Source organism: Uloborus diversus, chromosome 6, assembly GCF_026930045.1.
Source record: "Uloborus diversus isolate 005 chromosome 6, Udiv.v.3.1, whole genome shotgun sequence".
NCBI classification, from domain to species: domain Eukaryota; kingdom Metazoa; phylum Arthropoda; class Arachnida; order Araneae; family Uloboridae; genus Uloborus; species Uloborus diversus.
The window spans coordinates 75,627,341-75,642,869 of NC_072736.1; the positions used below are offsets into that span (position 1 = coordinate 75,627,341).

Consider the following 15,529-nt stretch of genomic DNA (forward strand, 5'->3'; position numbering starts at 1 on the left):
TGAAAAATATAGATGAAAATTTTATACGAATGGGAAGCTCATGAAGTTTGGTAGTAAACTCTCAATTGTCAACTCTTTTGGTGGTTACCACTTTCCATTTTATACTATATCAAGGAGCACAAAAAAATACGTCCTATTCCGAAAATTGTTTCGACTGTCATAACAAAGCTAAAAAGATGAAAAATGAAAAGAATTACACTCGGGTATCACAGTTAGTAAATAATACAGTTGTTGATAATTTGCTGTCCATTATTAACACTCCAGCAGGGCACAAAACATACATTTTTTTGTCTTATAATATTTTTGTTCATCTCAGAAACAACCAACTATTTGAAACGGAAAAAAGTAAGGGAAATTGGAATGAGAATATCCCCTAGAACCATCCAAAATCTTGAAAATTATGGGATTTAAACATCCGATAGGAAATTTCACACGAAGCACAAGATCGCAGCTGTTCATTGAAATGATGGCAAAGAAGTATCCCTTATCAGCAATTTCGAAGATACAAAGTTTTTCAAAAAAAAAAAAAAAACACACAGAATAATGAAGAATTGAAACAAAAAAGAAAAATATTTAATTTTGTACAAGTGTAAAAATGGTGTGGGCTTATGTCAAAATCATATAGAAATATCATGCATCCATATGTAATACAAAATGGTAATGACCGACCATAATTTCGAAATGCCTTTGAAGCAGTACTGGATGCTGCTTGCAAAATATCAAAACTGTTTGCTTCAGAAGAAGCCTTAATATGTATTAAAACCTGTAGAAAAGTCACTATTGTTTACATGGGTTTGTGTGTACTTCTAAACATTGCTGAAAAACAACTATCTGTTCATCAAAACAAGACTCGAACCGTACAGAAGATGCTTTTGAAGCTGTAGACTAAAAACGTTTTAGTAAAAACTTTGAACTGAAAACAACTAAATAAGTTGAAGCATTGTACTAAGAAAAACAGTGGCAGTTCATGAAAAATATTATTTATGACTTTGCGTAGAGTGTTTTCTTCCATTTCACACGTACCAGAAAGCTTGAGTGAAAAACCAAGTATACATTAGTAGATTGTACCATCATCCTATATATAGGACAGCTTGTAAAATGGAAACGAATACATATTTGGAAATGTTTAAAATTTTATGTGTATTTCTGAGGTCTCCTTAGTCTGTAATTTTATTTTTTTATCAAAAATATTAAGTTTTTCATAATGTGGTAAAATATGGGTTAAAAATACAAATCCTTCACTGCACAATTAAATAAATGAAAAGGCTTAGCCCAATTAGACAATGTTGACTGCATTTAGCCCCCCACAAATACGACTACTGTCACATTCTATACAAAATGTTAAAATTACAATCTCATGTCAGTTGAAAATCCCCTGTCCTGGAAAAAAGCACTAGTTTGATTGTTATACATCATTTATGATTGAGCTCAACAGCAATCAGAACATTTTTTCACTTTTCATGACTAAGACAATTCCATTTTCAAATCGATAATGATAGCATTTTAAAATGTCCCATGGAGCATATTTGTCATGATGCAGTAACTTACTTCCATAATGGAGCAAATTGTATTATCTTTTCACCATGCACAACTTGTAAATGTGATAATTGGCTAATGAGACTTTATATTGCATCCTGAGAACCTGTGCGATGATTTTGGGCAAAGTTTACTTGTTGTATAATTCTAGTGTCTCTGATATTACTTTTTATCTCATGAAAAAAATTTGACTGAGGCATTTCCACAAAACAGAGTAGTTATAAAAATGTGCAACTGATTATTTGCCTCCTTTAAAGCTATTTTATTCCTTTGAAATGTTTCAAGAGTTAAATAAAAGTAACTCACTTTCTAACCAAAGTATTATTGAAATTCAAATAATTTAAATCTGGCATGTTGTAAAATTTTGATATATTTTTTCTAAAACTACAATGTTAATTTGTTAGGAAATAAAATGGTTTAATCTTCTATTGCATTTATAAAGTTTTTAAAACCTATGTTTCGTGCTGTCACACCTGTCTCAATGATTTTGTCAAACCCGTCACACCAAATTTTCCAGAGAATAAATATTTGATCAAATTTAAACAGAATACCTTTATAACGCCGACCTATATAACGCAATTCTCTATAAACCACACAACTTTTCAGAAGTGAACAATAGGTTTTTAAGTTTAAAATATCCCTTTGTTTTGCCTTGCTAACATAAAAATTGTTAGGAAAATTAAATTTTGAAACAGTTTTTCATCTTTCCACCTCAATTCAAAGCTTTTAAATGAAAATTAATATTCAAAGTAAAGAGAAAATATCAGATGACTCTTGAAAATGCAGCTGTTATGCAAACTATGAAGCTGACAGAAGTGCAGGATAATTCACTTTCTTTTAATTGTAAAGCATATATTTATTTGTGAATGATTAGTTGTATAATTAGTGCTTTAATACTCATTGTAGATAGAACTAATTCTGAAATGCTAATATATATATATTCTGAGTATTAGTTTCTAAATTTGTGAAATAACCGATATAATGCCAAAACCTGTAAAACGCAAAAGCTCTGGTCCCAAGGTGTGCATTATAACAGTCTTCTACTGTATTCCTATTCAGATCTGCAAACATTAGAACTTTGTAAAGTTTCTTGTTTTTCCATGGCATTTGAAATGGTAACTTAAGCATCTTTTTTGTGACGGGTGTGATAGCGAGACCTTATAACTTTATTTATACTAAAAATCCTGTTAAATATTTTTTTTTAATGAAAATTGAAGTTTTCCAAAGGATAGACAAATGTTACAAATAGTAGTGTACGCACATACATACGAAATTCTCCTGCTTTAAAAAGTAATCCTGGCCAAATGAAAATACTATGTTTTTCTAGTGTTCCCGCTAGGCCGTTTTCGAAGGGCGCAGCGCCCTGTCCTTTTGCATATCAGCAGAATGCGCCCTGCCCTTTTTTTAGATCGCGAAATGCGCCCCCGCCCTTTTCAAAAATAAGAAATTGCACTTTGTGTTTTTAAAAAGATGCCTCAACCATCGTTTCGACCTGCCGCGATATCGGGGCAATTTTATTTGTCCAGCGATCATCTGCAAAAACGCCTATGTCTTATCCTTGTTCCCAGAATTTCACCTTGAAAACGGCCCCATAAACAAAAGGGGAAGCAAATACCTAGCAAAGACCAAGAGGAGATGAGATTCTCAGAATTCAAACACGCTTATCAGTAAGAAACAAAGGCATGTTCTTCCTTCTACTGAGGGTGGGTTTTTGAAAATTTGTGGGAAGGAGTAGGGTCCTCTGGAAAGGGAGAGATCTTTGTTTCATTCCTTCTCATCCTTGATCTTCTGAGAATCAACAATGAGAGAGGGAATAGGACATTTTCCTAACATTTCAGCCCTTTGTGTCCGTTTTTCGTTTGCACGTGGAAATTAGGCTTAGCTAATTTTAGCGCATTGCTAGTGATTGTGTAGCAATCTTTTTACATCTGTTTCAGGAAAGTTAACTTTCTGATAGTTTCCTAAGAAGAACATAGTACAAAGCTTACTGGGCTAAAATGCAAGGGTATTTTTTTAATATCTTGGATTTTTAACCCCTATCCCCAGCCCCCCCCCCCTAAAAAACCATTTAAAATGGAAACATATCGCATTGACAGGGCATTCATTCAATTCTTTCCTTTTTGCTAAGTATTTTTATTATCTTTGTATATGTGTGTTGTGTGATTCATATAACAGTTTATTTAAAACACTTATTGACATAATAAAAAGCATACTTTTGACATACTCGTGCTTTTTTCTAGCTAAAATGATCTTACACTGTTTCTTTTTCTTCTATAAATATTATACAATTGATTTTTAAAAAAATCACAAATAAAAATGCTGATACATTAAATTTTCACAAAAATTGTCCGAGATAAAAATCTTAGCTTGGTCCAAGCTGCTTATGCATTGCATTTAGGAGCGCATACATCTGCCAACACATTTGTGTTATGAATTTGAACAACTCCAAGACTAGGAAATAGAGCTCAAATGAAGTCTTTTTAGTTTTGCAACTTGCTACCACTGCATTTTTGAAGCACTGCATACAGTATTTTAAGTTAATTATTCTATTTGAAGTGTAATATATTTAAAAAAGGAAAATTTACACTCATCACAATTTTGATGTCTACTAAAATACTTAATGGCACAATGCACATTACTAGGCAGTTTCTTTGGTAGGAAAGGGAGATCAGTAATTAAATACTCTTCTTCTTAAATTAAAATTGAAAGGGTTTTGAAATGCCTAGAATTTTTTTTTTACTCTTATAGGTAGTTAAAATTATGGCCTGAAAAGTGTTGAAAAATACCCAAAGTCAAGTTTCAGCATTAGCTAAATGTTCCTTTAAAGTGGAAAATGTGCTTACCTTAGTGGTCATTTGTGTGTGTGGGGGGGGGGGGTGAGTTAACACCTATTCTGAAGACAAGTGCGTTTTCTGGATGAAATCATATTTAATACTAAAGTCAGTGGTGAGGGCAATCGAAGGGGGGAGGTCATGGTGTAGAATAGACTGAATTTTTGCAAGGTGTTTTAAGTGTTATTTCTCCTCTTATTTTTTTTTTGGGGGGGGGGGGCGCTTAGTACTTTTTGAGTGGTGCATCATTGGTCTTGGGTGGGGGGGGGGGGACACTGCGTTGAAATAGTGCCCTTTTTTAAAAAAGTGCCCCTTTCAAAGGCCAGCACCCTGCCCTTTTTTTTCCTAGAGTGAACACTATGTTTTTCCTAAATACAAGTTTGTTATATTATGTTAACTTTAGGTTCAAAAAAAAAATAACAAAAAAATATCTTTTATGAAAATTTTCTTTAATTTCATAAACCTCATTGTTATTAGCTTCAATTTGATGTATTACTTCTAACAGTAAAACAACTTTTAAATTTCAACCTTCATGTCCACTTTTTCGTGGAATTGCCTATCTAGCAGTAATAAGATGGTTCTATTGCAGTACATCCTCGATATCTCAAATTTCTCGGGACATAGAAAAAGTTCGAGATATCGAGCTTTTAAGTTATCAAGGTTTTGAAAAAATTACACTAGTAACTCTCATAGTTACAGACACATACTCTATGGGCGATTCGCGAAAAAATGTCCCATTCGTAACGCTAAGTCTTTTATTTTATTCTAGTAACTATTTATTAAATATAGGATTAACTGTTATGCTTTGATAGTATATTAAAGCATGTATTATTCTCCAACAGCATTATTTTTTGAAGGCTTTTGTTAGCCGGAAAAAATAAAAAACTTAGCTTTACACACGGGATATTTTTTTGAGAATCGTCCTATGTACCTTTAATATGTACTATAGGATCACTTTTAATTATGATTAATAATTTAAGTCTTTAATAATTTATAGGATTTAAAATTTTATAATTGTCGATACTGTACAGGATGAAGTTTTGAAATGAACAACAATTTCAACTTTGTTGTTTCATCTAAAAATTTAAAAATTCTAATTTTATCTTCAACCAATAGCCCTCCACATTCAAAAACTTTTCGGCAGCTGATTATACTAAGTGCTATATACATCATTTCACCGTAAATTTCCTGTTTTACTTGCAGACCCCGAAGAGTTCCTATTTTTCCTGGTTTTTCCTACTTTTTAGAGCTCTCTCCTTATTTTCCTACTTTTTCCTTTTTTTTTCCTACTTTTTCTTTAGTATAGCACTTCTAATTGTGCATTGATTCTTATTTTTCCAATGCCGCATCGATGATTTTCTGCATGTTTTGATTTTGAAAAGTCAAAGGAACAAACGGATCCTTAGCTTTTCATGGAATGACTACAGTAATTTCTGGAAGGAACGCCGCAGCATTTGTGTTTAAAAGTTAAATTTTCTTAAGTGACTTTTTTTGCCGTTGCGGCGTTTATGATCGACTTTTCTTTTTATCGCCCTGACTTCAGTCCTACTGTCTTAACGAAACTAAAAAAAAAATAGATACTGGCACATTCTGATGCAATCATATATTATTTACCCATCAATTAGAAGCTTTAAGTAAAGTAAACAGCCGACTGTTCAAAAAATCCGGGAAAAACCAAATTTCCTATTCGCCAATTTTTTGTATGATTACAAGTGAAATGGATCTCAATTTTTAACAAAAAGGCAATGTAAAACCTTAAAAGGAACATAAGGAAGCAAAAAATGAAAAACTTGCACACTATACATATTTTATACAACATAAAAGCGACAAATAACAGAAATTCGCAAAAACTGACTACTTCAAAAATAATCGCGGAAACTTTTTTTCGCACATAAGTATGATTATTGTTCTTTCTAAATCGTAAACATGATTATAAAATTTACAAAGTTTCATTTTCTTTCCTTGCAAAGAGTGTATTTGCAAAAAAAAAAAAAAAAAAGAAAAAGAAAAACATAGCAAAACCTGGATGAGCAAATTTTTCCCGATTTTTGGAGAAAAATCGGAAATCAATTTAAATGCAATATTTTGTTTTTATTTCTTCATTTTTTTAAAAGTTGGGGGGATAGAGCTACTAACTAATATGTATTTTTTTTCTTTTTATTGGGTATTTTCTACTCTGATATATCATCAATATCGAGGAGTTGCACATTATTTTTATGTACTGTGTTTATGGTAATGCGGCATTTCTGAGCATTTGAAATTTTTTTGGCCGACTCTTACTCTTTTCGGGGTGCGGCAATTATACCGATGCGGCGTATCTACTGTAAGTTATTTTACTTAGTGCGCCTGATCAAAGGGAGGGGGGGGAGAAAGAGATATGCAGGCATTTGATGTCAGGTGCTCCCCCCTCACTCTCAATTTCAAGAACAATTTCCGAATGAATATTTTTGTTGTATGGTGATGATTTAGTGTTCCCGATAGGCCGTTTTTGAAGGGCGCAGCGCCCTGCCCTTTTCCATATCAGCAGAATGCGCCCTGCCTTTCTTTTAGATTGCAAAATGCGCCCCGCCCTTTTCAAAAATAAGTTTTTTTGTTCAAAAATTAGTCTGTGTTTTTAAAAAGATGCCTCAACCATCGTTTCGACCTGCCGCGATATCGGGGGAAATTTTATTTGTCCAGCGATCAGCTGCAAAAACGCCCATGCCTTATCCTTGTTCATAGAATTTCACCCTGAAAACGGCCCCATAAACAAAAGAAGCAAATACCTAGGCAAAGAGGGGATGAGATTCTCAGAATTCAAACAGGCTTATCAGTAGGAAACAAAGGCATGTTCTTCCTTCTACTGAGGGTGGGTTTTTGAAAGGTTGTGGGAAGGAGTAGGGTCCTCTAGGAAGAGAGAGATCTTTGTTTCATTCCTTCCCATCCTTGATCTTCTGAGAATCAACAATGAGAGAGGGAATAGGACATTTTCCTAACATTTCAGCCCTTTGTGCCCGTTTTTCGTTTGCACGTGGAAATTAGGCTTAGCTAATTTTAGCGCATTGGTAGTGATTGTGTAGCAATTTTTTCACATCTGTTTCTGGAAAGTTAACTTTCTGATTGTTTCCTAAGAAGAGCATAGTACAAAGCTCACTGGGCTAAAATGCAAGGGTATTTTTTTAATATCTTGGATTTTTAACCCCTATCCCCAGCGCCCTCCCCACCTAAAAAAACCGTTTGAAATGGAAACATATTGCATTGACAGGGCGTTCTTGCAACTTGCTACCACTACATTTTTGAAGCACTGCATACAGTATTTTAAGTTATTTATTCTATTTGAAATGTAATATTTAAAAAAGGAGAATTTACACTCATCACGATTTTGATGTCTACTAAAATACTTAATGGCAGAATGCCATTACTAGGCAGTTTCTTTTGTAGGAAGGGGAGATCAGTAATTAAATACTGTTCTTAAATTGAAATTCAAAGGGTTTTGAAATGCCTAGAATTTTTTTTACTCTTATAGGTATTTAAAATTATGGCCTGAAAAGTGTTGAAAAACACCCAAAGCCAAGTTTCAGCATTAGCTAAATGTTCCTATGGAGTGTGGAAAATGTGCTTAGCTTAGTTGGCATTTGTGTGGGGGGGGGGGGTTGAGCTAACGCTATTCTGAAGACAAGTGCGTTTTCTGGATGAAACCATATTTAATACTAAAGTCAGTGGCGACTGCGATCAAGGGTGGTGGAGGGGGGGGGGGGGTCATGGGGTGCAGACTAGACTGTTTCAATTTTTGCAAGGTGTTTTAAGTGTTATTTCTCCTCGTAATATTTTGGGGGTATGGGAAGGGGGCGCTCAGTACTTTTTGAGTGATGCATCATTGGTCTTGGTTGCATGACACCGCTTTGAAATAGTGCCCTTTTTTTAAAAAAGTGCCCCTTTCAAAGGCCAGCATCCTGCCCTTTTTTTTCCTAGAGTGAACACTAATGATGATTGAGAGAAACTACATGCCTTCCCTTTTTTGCACAGAGAAATGTTAGTAACTGATCTTTGTCTTTGATAAAAATGTTATGTTTACCATGCATGGATGTTTCCTTTTATTTTCGTCACAAAAATTTTGGAACAAAAAGGAGGTAAAAATCATCTAACCATTATAGTCAGGGGGGCTACGGGGGAAGAAACTGCAAATTGTGATAAAATTATGAAACTCGGCATGCTTGTAGACATTGTATAAATAAAAATTTTAGGAAGGGGAGGCATTCCGAAATCCCCCCCCCCCCCCAACCCCCCAACCCCCCCCCCGGTGGCCATTTTTGGTCCAAAACCAATAACGGCGATTCTGTTTAAATTTTCATTATTATAATTTTTTAAATCATTGGTTGTGTCATTCCATGGATGTTTATTACATTTTTTACTATTTTAAAACTCCAAAAAAGTCTAATCTCAAAAATAACTTCACAAAAAGTGGTTTTTTTTAAAAAAATAGATATTTTTAAATTGTGAGTTCCCCTGAAGTGATCCCCCCCCCCCATAACAGAATTACAGGTTTCTGAATTTGAAGATACATTACATTAGTGTTATATCAAAGTAGGGTTCCAGTTATCCGAACTCTAATTACCCGAACTGTCCAATTATCCGGTCATGATACCCCTCGTTTTAAATGATAGAGCACGCATAATTGAAACTATTTGCGAAGGTATGATAGAATAAGAACTTGAAGAAAAAAGGGAGAAATCAATTTCATTACTATTCTAATAACATAATTCTAATAGAAAGAAATTTAAAGTTGAATTTTAAATTTCTGTTTATTATTATTATTACTATTGTTGCTGTTGTTAATTCTCCGTCACCCAATTGATCATCAGTAAGCTTTTTCTCATTTTATAAAAAAAAAAAAAAAAACATATATATAAAAACAAATTCAAGTTTTGGAGCACCGTATTAAAGCTGGTGCTTTTAAAATTCAAGTTTATTAGATCATAGAGTTCAACCAATTTTAGTATCTTTACTGAAACCTTGAAGGAGTTGATTTTGTATGAGTGTGTGTTTTTTTTTTTCCTTTTATTGCTATAAGCTATACATATACTTTGGTAACTATACTGGATAGTTACCAGGTTTTGTTCAAGATCTTTTTCTTTAACCCACAAACCTTCCAGACGTACACAAAGCCTTTGAAAACGGAACGTTTGTTGTAAAAAAGACAATAAACGTGTTTTCTGTAATTGGATCGGACCATGCTTAGCAAAACAATGCGATAGTGAAAGGAGATGGTGGGGCTATTGGTCTTTCACAGATCCAACTGCGTTAAGAAGATAGATGTTAGCTGGTCTTCAAAATATCGATTTAATTACACAGTTTGAAAAAGTTACCTTTGCTGATTTAAAGAAACGCTGTATATGCGCAATGAAGAAATGTTAAGTTTCCAAAGCATGTTTTCAAGAAAGGTCTTAAAGAGAAATAGCTGAACATGAGATTCCATTTTTAGAGTCATCGAAAGAATTGTTCTCATTGGAGACGAATGTAGCAGTAGACGAAGAATATGTGGAGCAACTGATGAAGATTGAGCAAGTTGAGGAAAAAAAACAGTGCAACAAATTTATAGAGAAAAGAGTTGTGACTAAAAAGTCACTTTATGTTCATGGATAGAAAAACAATAACTTTTTAGCATTTCATTTTTCCAGAAAAATCAGTAAGTCTGCTCTTTTACTGAAAAGATTAAAATCCGATACAGATTCGTTTTCAAAGCTTTTCATTATTTGCAATACCGTAAATTTCAACCAAGTTGAATTTCTCCTCTATGAAAATCAACCTCACCCTCCATCGATTTCAATAACTGGAGCTCTTTGAACGGGAAATAAGTCTGGTCAATAATATTCCTGCTCAATGAGTTAAATTATAGTATTCCTACTGATGAAAACAACTCGAGTGAAGAAGAAAACGAGTTAAGATGGGATGATGAAGATGCAAATGATGAATGCTAATTTTAAAATAAGTGCAATGGAGATACATTGTGACGCCATTGTCTATGATGGATCTTTCATCGTTCATATAAAACGACCTAGGACAGAAAATTTTTCGGTGGAGTATCTGCATTCTTTTCAGGATACAATAAGTAAGACATAAGAGGAATAAGAGAAAGATACCATTTTAGAGAACATGGTTTGCTTTCTAAGAACTGGTTCAGTTTCTACGAAATGTAGATAAGACAGAATTGTTTTCCATGATTGCACTAGCTATATGATCTTATATTTGCTCTCAATGATGTGACGGTGATTTTCATCGAATAAGACATCTCTAGTGCCATAAAATCACGAGGAAACTAATTTCTGGATCTTTGTTCATGTTTTGCATGCTGCAATAAGAGGACACATGAGCATATTCGTTGGAACTGTTGACAACGATGCTTCCATCAGCTGTACAAAAAGGGGATAAAGAAGATTTTGGAGCTGGAAAACACTTTCGACTTATACTAGTCCAAGACTTAGCGTACAAATTCGGTCAGCAAAAATTAGTTGTTCTAAGAGAATTCCACTCATTCTCAAAGGAACTCTCATGGTTACCACTTTTCTTGCAGGTCGGAAAAAAGTGACGATGTGGAAATGATGAAAAGACTATCCTGATGTTATTGGTGTATTTTCATATATATATCTTAACCTAAAAAATTGCACACCTAATTAAAATTTTCAAATATCTTAGCGATTCCTTAATCTTTGCTACTACTCATCTGCATGCAACTTGCCGTCCGTAAATGAAGTTGGAAACTGTTTTTCCACCAGCGAACAATGATCAATGAATAACTTACCATCACCCACAGCTGAAGCCCGAAGGCAAGTTATTTAGTGCTTATCTAGGTGGACATCAGTGGGGCAGTATGTCTAAACATTTAGCCTTAACTTTAATTTATGATTGAGTTTTTACAGTAACTGATGAAAAGCGCGTTCTTATTTGTTTGAGTTTGCCCGAAGTTTCAAGTTCTTGCTGAAAGCGAATTTACGTTATGCAAGTGTAAAAAAAAACTGCTCTGAAATAACTTGTGGGTGCTTCAAAAATGGACTTATCTAAACACCTATGTGTAAATGCTACAATGGAAAATGTTATGTACTTGTGTAAATTACTTGTAAATTCAAACATTTTAAATTACCTTCTATATAATCGTTGTATGCATCACTTAATCCGATTTGTATTGCAATTTAGTTGTAGTTTTTGTAACAGTGAATTATATTTCAATAAATAACAATTTTATTAATAGTAAAAATATTGCTAACTTTATTAACATAGCACTAAACTTCTTATTGTAGTATTTAAATATTTCTTCCTCTTACATCGTTTAAAACATAGAGCAAACGCCTCAAATCGTCTAATGAGAAAAAACTTGAAACTTGTTTTAAAGCGTTTAATAATAATAGAGATTGGAGTTCTGTAAAAACAACGTCCGTGCCCCCTCCCCCTTATTTCAAGTGCACATATGACTGATAAAACTGCAGAATGTGAGTGAAACTTCCAAAAAATTGCGTACTTCTTTTCCAAGTGTTTGAAGTTTTTTTTTTTTTTCACTGATAATGAAAATTGATTTCTTTTTAACTAATCAAAGTGCTGTATTTATTCTTAAACAACAATTCAAATGCTTGTTTCCAGTTTTGAAAAATTATTAGCTTAGTTTATAGTTTTTAATTTCTAGTTTTATTCTTAATTTTGTAATCAATTTTTAGTAGTAAACTTTAAAACATAGGTTCGGATTTTCTGATGTTTCGGATTTCTAGGGTTCAGATTATTGGGTTCTACTGTAAATGAATTGATTTTCCTTAAAACAGTGCTTTAAAATACATAAAAAAACATTTCTCAAACGATCCCTCAAGAAATGTTAGACTTTGATTAGCTAAAGTTTTGTTCAAAAAAAATCAACTTTTTAAAATTAACTTTAAAATTAGGAGGTTTAGAGATATTTTGATGACTTTTTACGCTTTAGTAAGCATAATAGAACTCCCAAAAGAAGGTACAGTGGATATTTTTCAAAAAATAAAAAAGAAAAGTAGTTTTGGATTTTTGACGAAAAATGGCTGCCAGGGGGGTTTTGGGGGGGGGGGGATTTTGAATTGTCTCCCCTTCCAAAAATGTTTGTTAGTACATTGTCTACATGCATGCCAAGTTTCATGATTTTTTCACAAAATGCAGTTTCCGGCTATTTTTTCTACCATAGCCCCTCTACTATTAAAACAATATTCCTTTTTATTGCTTGATTAAAATTAGAACTGACTCATCACTTTGATGATTAGTTATGTGTATGTTTGACCAAAATACCTTTCACAAAGCAAAATTTGGGAAAAACTTACCATTTCCTAAAACCACATCACAGTGCTTCAGACTGTCAGTAAGGTCTTTACTAGTTGCTCTTTTGTTGGCTTTGACCATCCAAATAAGTTTTATTACCATCCTTAGATACCTTTTGCATTTTCTGTCATGTTTTCCAGCCCTCTTTGGGACAACTAGTATGTTTTCCTTGACAGAAACATGATTTTGCTGACAGTTTTTTGGGAAGTAAGAAGATTTTTCGCAATTTCTATTTGTGAAAAGGTATGATGGTCTAACATACACTTAACCAATAGTTTCTTTCGTGGTGAGAGGTCAGGCAGCTTACCTATTTCACAAAATTACCAAAATCGATGTACAAAGAGAGAAACATAAAAAAAACCACTAAAACTGTTTCCTAAAACCAGTGTAAAACACGAAATCACGTATAAACGTGTTATTTTGGTGATCTTAGAGCAAAAACATACGAAAAAATACTTCTGGCCAATTGATGAAACAGTTTTGGAAACAACAGCAGAACATAATGGCAGCTGTTATCAGGTAATACTCAGTGTTGCCAGGGAGGGGGAAACTCCAGCAAAACGGTATAAATTTTGCGAAAAAATAATGTATAGTACTTTTACTACTCTGGAAAAACATAATAAGGCTTTTAGAAAGGATCTAGAATTTATTTTTAAACTGAAATATTCGATTTTCCTGTTTTTCGCTGCTTGAGTCTAATAATTTTCACACTTCTGTACTCTTTGTTTCCTTCCAGTCAGCCAATTTCTAACGCGTAGTGAAGTTTTTCCTCCTAATCCTATATCAGCTAGTCTAAAAGTAAAGAAATTTGCCAATAGAGCTATATGTGTGTTTATTTTTTATTATTGTACAAGTCTAACAGTTATTCTCATCATTTCATGAAACGTATATTTGTAGAAATCAAGATGACTATCAACTTGTCAGGAAACTAGGAAGAGGAAAATATAGTGAAGTTTTCGAAGCCATCAACATAACAAACAATGAAAAATGTGTTGTAAAAATATTAAAGGTATTTTCCCCTCTTTTTATGCACTTTTTAACATTGCATTTTCAAATGATATTGATTGAAAAAAAAATTTCATTTTTGTACAGAGAAAAATATATGTGTATAATAATTTAGCTCTATAGAATGCTTAACCATTATGCTTAAACATTTTGACACTACTTTTTTTTTCTAATGTAATCATATTCCATCTATATCTCATTTAGCATATACTCTTCTAAGGTATTGATTTCTTTTACAGCCAGTTAAAAAAAAGAAAATAAAAAGAGAAATCAAAATTTTGGAAAACTTAAGAGGTGGACCTAATATTATAGCTTTGCAAGCAGTTGTAAAAGATTTTGTTGTGAGTAAAAGTACAATGCCTAATCATTAGTACCTTTTGATATTTCTGCTTTCATTGTGAAATGCTAATTTTCCTCTTTCTCTTTCAGTCAAGAACTCCAGCTTTAATATTTGAGCATGTTAATAATACAGACTTCAAAGTAAGTATTCTTAAAGTTCCACTCAACCTAACTGGATGTAAACAACTTAACACATTCATTCTCATTTACTGCACTGTTGTTAATTTTTCAGAAAAAATAGATTAAGCATATTACCTTTTCGCTTTGAGAAACTCATTTCAAACTCTAGAAATCCAATCCGCTAAGGGACAACTCACTTTTTTGTTGTAAAAATAACTATAGCAAAATCATTTTTTTCATTTTAACAAGGATTTGACATTTCAACTTGTTCAAGCTCATTTGGGGGATCAGAACATAATTCATCAGTATAGTTAGTTTATGTTTAGATGTTAAGAGGTGTTATGTGGGTTACAAGCGCAAACTGATATTTTAATTGTCTAGCATATTAACTGCAGTGATTGTTTAAATCTATCACTCACACTATAAATTTTATTATGTTAACATGGTTTTGAATTTTTAAAGTTAATTTCAACTAAGTAAACAACAGTTATAGTGTTTTCATTGTGTTTATATTGCCATATGGATACTTGGTCCCTGGGATTATGTATACCTCTAAACGTAGGGATCGAGTATCCCTAATATGCACTTTTTAGAAACATACTTGTTCTATTATTAACAATCAGTGGCAATTTACTATAAATATATCTGAATTATTAAAGACACTTTAACCTTTCACTTCTTCGGTCTTTTTTTAAGTTGTATATAACGGATAATGTAAACTTCAGAATGCCTTCCTAAAAATAGTTTCCCTTGACACATTCAGACAATCATTTTTTGAGCTAAAACAAAATGGCTGAAAAAAAAAGTGTTGCCAGTTTTTATGTAAAAGTAACTTTAACATAATTGTCAGGTTTCAAATCTCTACTTAATGATTTTCGTACATTTTTGGCTTTGGGATCATGTATTCCCAAGGATCAAGTATCCCCAGTCTCCCCTACCAGTTATTCCTTACCTACAATAAATTTTAACTAGAAATTAAGATGATGAATGTGTTATTAGTAATTATTGTAATGTCATTGAAGTGATGTATTTCTCATTGATTTTTCGTAGCAATTGTACCAGACTCTAACTGACTATGATATTAGATTTTACTTGTATGAATTATTAAAGGTAAGTATGAATCTTTTTTCATTCTTTTAATGTGATTGATTTTTTTTTTTTTTTTTTGTCTCATTATAATTTTCATAATTTTCATGTTACAGGCTCTAGATTATAGTCACAGTATGGGCATTATGCATAGAGATGTAAAGCCTCATAATGTTATGATTGATCATGAAAACCGAAAGGTAATGGATGTAAATACTTTTAGTGCAGCAGCAACATAATTTTTCACTTTATTCACACACCTTTGAATGCCATCCAGGAAAGGGGAGGGGGAGGGGGTCTTTTGAGAT

The 15,529-nt window shown here is 32.9% G+C and overlaps 1 protein-coding gene across 2 annotated transcripts in view; it reads left to right on the top strand.

The window, feature by feature from the left end:
* LOC129224673 (casein kinase II subunit alpha) overlaps positions 1–15,529 on the top strand; it is a 66,395-nt gene that overhangs the window by 17,452 nt on the left and 33,414 nt on the right. For both annotated transcript variants that reach the window (XM_054859218.1, XM_054859219.1), the window contains exons 3-7: positions 13,569–13,680; positions 13,916–14,017; positions 14,106–14,156; positions 15,186–15,245; positions 15,338–15,421. In XM_054859218.1, coding sequence (XP_054715193.1) covers positions 13,569–13,680; positions 13,916–14,017; positions 14,106–14,156; positions 15,186–15,245; positions 15,338–15,421 — 409 coding nt within the window. The remainder of the gene's footprint in view (positions 1–13,568; positions 13,681–13,915; positions 14,018–14,105; positions 14,157–15,185; positions 15,246–15,337; positions 15,422–15,529) is intronic.